Genomic DNA, 4409 nt, shown 5'->3' with positions numbered 1-4409 from the left:
CGTAAGGCCTTACCTTTGCAACAGAAGTATCCTTTCAAGGTCGGTGGTCGCCGGAAGTGCAAGGAAAGTTACAGAGTCCATGGTGCTTGGACGGTGGCCATGGTGGAAGATACTGGTATTGATTAGGGTGGTGCAGAGAATTGTGTTTTGTGCTAAAAAAAATTTAGGGTAATGAAATTAGGGTCTGGTTTGAGAAGTCCGATAGCTTTTTTGTTTTCTTTCTTTTTTTTTTTCTTTAATTTAACCTTAATTGATTGAAAGGGCAAATTCATAAATTTACCGATATATCTAACGGCGTTAGTAACTAACGGAGAAGGGGAGTGTATGCAAGAAAAAATAAAACAGAGGGGGATTGTACGCAATAAAATTAACACAGGGGGGTTTGGTGCAGGTTTTACAAAACACGGGGGGGTTTTATGCTCTTTACCCTGAATTAAGTGAAATTCCCCGGTATATGAAAGAGTGAAAAAGTGATTTTGGGGAATAAGAAGACTGTATGACAATGTACGTGTTGAATTTATGTCTGAGGTATAGACCTCATCTCATTTGTAATCAACCATCCAAGATGTAGAGCAAGAAAACAATAAATTAACTTCTGAGGATGAAGCCCATTCGGCCATCCAAGATATAGAGCAAGAAAACAATAAATTAACTTCCATTAGTAATCATGGTGGTACCATTCTATTTTCTATTGGCCTTAGCCTTATGTGCCGAACGGAGTTTTCTTCCGCCTCCTGTATTTTTGATGTATTTATCAATATTATTATAAATTATAATTAAAAAAATGACATGTAATTTTTTTGTAATTATTTATATGAATTTATTGTTTATTTTATATTAATTATAATTAAAATTAAAAAAAAAGCTCATGAACCGGCTCGCCGCTCACGAACATCTCGAACTCGACTGCGTCAGAAAGCTCGAGCTCGAGCTTGTAAAATTCAAGTTCGAGCTTTTGTCGAGCCGGCTCCGCTTATTTACACCCCTACTTTTAACTAATGAACAAAAAAAGTTGGTTTACATTCGAGATGTAAATAAGCCGAGCCGGCTTGACAAAAGCTTGAATTTTTCGAGCTTGAGTTTTTTGACGAGTTGAGTCCGACTTTCAGTTGTTCTCGAGCCGGTTCGCGAGCTTTTTTTTTTTTAATTTAAATTTATTTTTAATTTTTATTTTAAATATAATTAATATAAAATAAATAATAAAGTTTAAAAAAAATACAGGTCATTTTTTTGAATTTTTTATATTATAATTTATAATAATAAATTTTTAATAATTTAATAAAATAAAATAAAAAAGACACAAAATGGCTCAGCTTCGAGCTCAACAAACGAGTTGAGAAAAAAAATACTCGATGAGCTTGAATTCGGCTCGTTTACACTGTGCTGCATGAGTATTATACATCCTAGTTATTTGTCTTTCTGATTCATAAACAAATGTAAAACGCATAACTTTTTCTTTCATCTCAAAAGTGTAAATGAGATTTTTCTTTTACGAGACAATGTATACCAATTTTTACAAGTACTAAACCATTTTAATAATACAATAAGCCAAAAATATATATTCAAATAAAGTTTCAAGAAATAATAAAACTTGTACAAAACCAAATGAAAGTACGTTCAGAAAGTCTTCGTGTTCCAAACGGTTAAAGGCCCTCTCTTTTGGTGCTCACACGACTTAAGTCCGTTCATAGCCTTCCCCATTAGAGCCATAGCTGCAATGCTCGGGAACTGCTTCTTTTGTAGATCATCCAATGAAAGTTTCGAGCTGTTCGGTTCGCAAATTACTACTGTTTCAGGCTTAGTTTCCGTCAATTCCAACCTATTCTTCCGCCACCTTTTAATCCATGCATGCGAAAGCAACAACTTTTTGCCTCTCTCCTCTTCGTTCTTATTCGAGTGATGCTTTCTTGGGGTTGGTTCTGAAGTACTAGTGGTGCTGCCACTCTCGAGAATACTTCCGAAAAGCTTTTTCATTTTTTTGTGAGATGATTTCTCGGCCAAACTAGAGCTCTTTGTGCCTTGTGCTGAGGAGTTTGTGGAGTTGAGCTTGAGACGCTTTACCCATCTGTTGGTTGGATCTGCTTCGGAGGAATCGTTGGATTTCGGTTTAGGTTGCTCGGCTTGCGCGAGGAGTGTTTCCATCTCGAGACTCTGTGTACTTGAGGAGGTGGGTCCCACATTCTCCGATGAACTTGCGACGGCTGGCAATGTGGGCAGCTGCAGGTTGATATCGGGTAGCCCTGTTTTCGTCCACCTGTGTTCAACTCGTCTTGAGGAAGAAACGTCGATTCTAGGTGATGAAATCGAGTCAATATTGAAGCCCTGCAAATCAATATGTGTTCATATACATTTTCTTGTTAAGGTTGTTGTACATGCAACTGTAACTAGATAACAAAGGAATTGAAAATAGAATAAATTTGTGTAATGCAAAAAAAAGCATAAGAAATGGTACCTTAGTCGAGGGGGTAGAATTTGTACCTACAGCACAGAAAAAAAACATAATTTAATGAAAAGTGACAATACTTCGACTACAGATATTCGTTTGCCATGTGAAAAAAAAAATATTCGTAGTAGATATTTTCGAAGGCCAAGATCAAATGCATAAGATTTCAGAATAAAAAATGCGATATACATACCGGAATTCAGTTTCTCCTGCCTAAAAAAGGCCATGTCCATGGTGTCGGTATCGGCCGACGATTCGTTCCGTATAATAACTTTGCAATCTTTGACAACTTCATTTTTTGTACCTTCGCTATTAGAGAAACTACTCATTTCTTGAAGCTTTATTCCCCCGAAAAAAGGTGATGTGCTCCCCTTCATTTTAATCAACTCCATAGTTCTACGAATATCAGTCTCCTTCGACAAATTGACATCTGTCTTTTTCGTGATCAACAGACTGTGAGTCATCTTCACAGAATCCACAGTCGTGCATATTCTCACCGTCTCCAAATTACGAACGCGATTAGGCAATTTCTTCTGTGGAGGGTTACAATACGGCACAATCTCACTTTTACCGAGCTCGAGGTGGTTCCATTCATTTGTATTACTGCCATGCTTCGTAAGAGAAGTGGGCATTCCCTCGTTTTTCGAGCTTTTTGAACTCGAAACAAGACTCTCGTTCGCGAATTTGAAAGTTCTAGTGTTGAGGGTTTCGGGTTCTTTGAAAGATCTAGAAGGTTCTAGTGTATTTGATGAATCATCGTCTCTTGTGCGCATCCAGTGAGCCATCCAAACGGGCTGGTAAGATTGCACGATTCTTCGGCTTTTCCCACTGTTATCAGTAGTTGATTGCCTCATTCTTTCAGACATCATAACTACTTGGACTTGGCTTCTTTTTTAGTTGAAAAAGTCCACTTTCAGAATTTGATCAGATAATATTCAGCCAATTTTAACCTAGCAATTAAAAAAAATTAATTATAATAAATATTTTTAGGAAAAAAAAATTAAAAAAATGCAGCAGTTATTAGATTTTCAATCTAGATTAGCAACAAATAAAAAATAAAGCTTTTTATGAGAAATTTCATTTTTACCATAAACTGAAGTGGAACCACCGCATGAACACACACACACACACACAAAAATCTCCCTAATCGGTGATCCAAACAGACCGTTAGAAAAAAAAATCATAGGAGCTAGAAATTAACAATTTTACACACAATCGAAAAACAACAGATCGTATTCTAACGAAATCGAAATAATACGAATTAAATAGTACGAAAAACAAGTGAACTTAAATTAAAAAAAAATAATAATAATAAAAATAAGGCGTACAGTGAATTCACCTCTCTGCTAACATAGGCGCCGAGATTTCTCCCAAAAATCAAAGCAAAATTAAACCGGTGTCGCCGCCGCCGCTGAACTCAGATCTCCGGGGGAATACTTGGCAGAGAGATCGAACTCGTTTAATTGCTGTGTAAATTAAATGAGAAAATCTTTGAAGAGAGAGACTGAGAGAGGTAGGTACAATAATATATATATGTGTCACATGCAGTTGTGTGGCTCTCCGAGTCTCGGCGAATATATATTATATATACATACACATGTTTGTATGTATATGTTGAGCAGTGCAAGTGTGCAACTGTGTAAATAGTAAATACTACTTGACTGAGTGAAGAAAAATATACATGGTGGAGAAAAGCTACTTGCCGACTAACGAATGGGGCCCACTTATCTTACACTAAAGAAAAATATTCTACGAATATTTCCCTTTTGTTTCTCTAATTCCCTTTTTAGGGGTTTGTTTACTCCAATAACTTATTGATTTTCAAGTTATTATACTTACTAGTAATTGCATTGTTTTGATGTTGTAAGAATATAAACAAACGTTTGATGTATCGTATGATCAAAATTCTTTTATAATCATTCATTAATAATTCATCAGTGGAACATTATTAAGTATACTACACACA

At 35.9% G+C, this 4409-nt stretch overlaps 1 protein-coding gene across 2 annotated transcripts; it reads right to left on the bottom strand.

Moving 5' to 3' along the window:
- Positions 1-1450: 1450 nt before the first annotated feature.
- LOC105952053 (protein PHOTOPERIODIC CONTROL OF HYPOCOTYL 1) lies at positions 1451-4091 on the bottom strand. 2 transcript variants are annotated; one of them, XM_012975557.2, is made up of 4 exons: positions 3783-4091; positions 2637-3393; positions 2453-2478; positions 1451-2322 (listed from the first exon to the last, which is right to left on the bottom strand). In XM_012975557.2, exons 2-4 carry the CDS (start codon positions 3310-3312, stop codon positions 1618-1620), a joined length of 1407 nt encoding a protein of 468 aa, XP_012831011.1. In that variant the 5' UTR covers positions 3313-3393; positions 3783-4091; the 3' UTR covers positions 1451-1617. The 2 variants fall into 2 exon arrangements, with proteins under 2 accessions (XP_012831011.1, XP_088669310.1); XM_088813184.1 differs by having other exon boundaries at positions 3772-4015.
- Positions 4092-4409: the final 318 nt, after the last annotated feature.

This window comes from Erythranthe guttata, chromosome 14 (assembly GCF_056151865.1).
Source record: "Erythranthe guttata isolate IM_541 chromosome 14, IM_541, whole genome shotgun sequence".
NCBI lineage: Eukaryota > Viridiplantae > Streptophyta > Magnoliopsida > Lamiales > Phrymaceae > Erythranthe > Erythranthe guttata.
This window is presented reverse-complemented; position numbering and strand designations above follow the sequence as displayed.

Excerpts from the sequence above, each read along its gene's own strand:
- LOC105952053 (XM_012975557.2), bottom strand. The coding sequence starts at position 3,312 with ATGATGTCTGAAAGAATGAGGCAATCAACTACTGATAACAGTGGGAAA. Across the intron at positions 2,479-2,636 it reads GCAGGAGAAACTGAATTCCG|GTACAAATTCTACCCCCTCG; the intron begins GTATGTATATCG and ends TCTGTGCTGTAG. Across the intron at positions 2,323-2,452 it reads ATTCTACCCCCTCGACTAAG|GGCTTCAATATTGACTCGAT; the intron begins GTACCATTTCTT and ends ATTGATTTGCAG.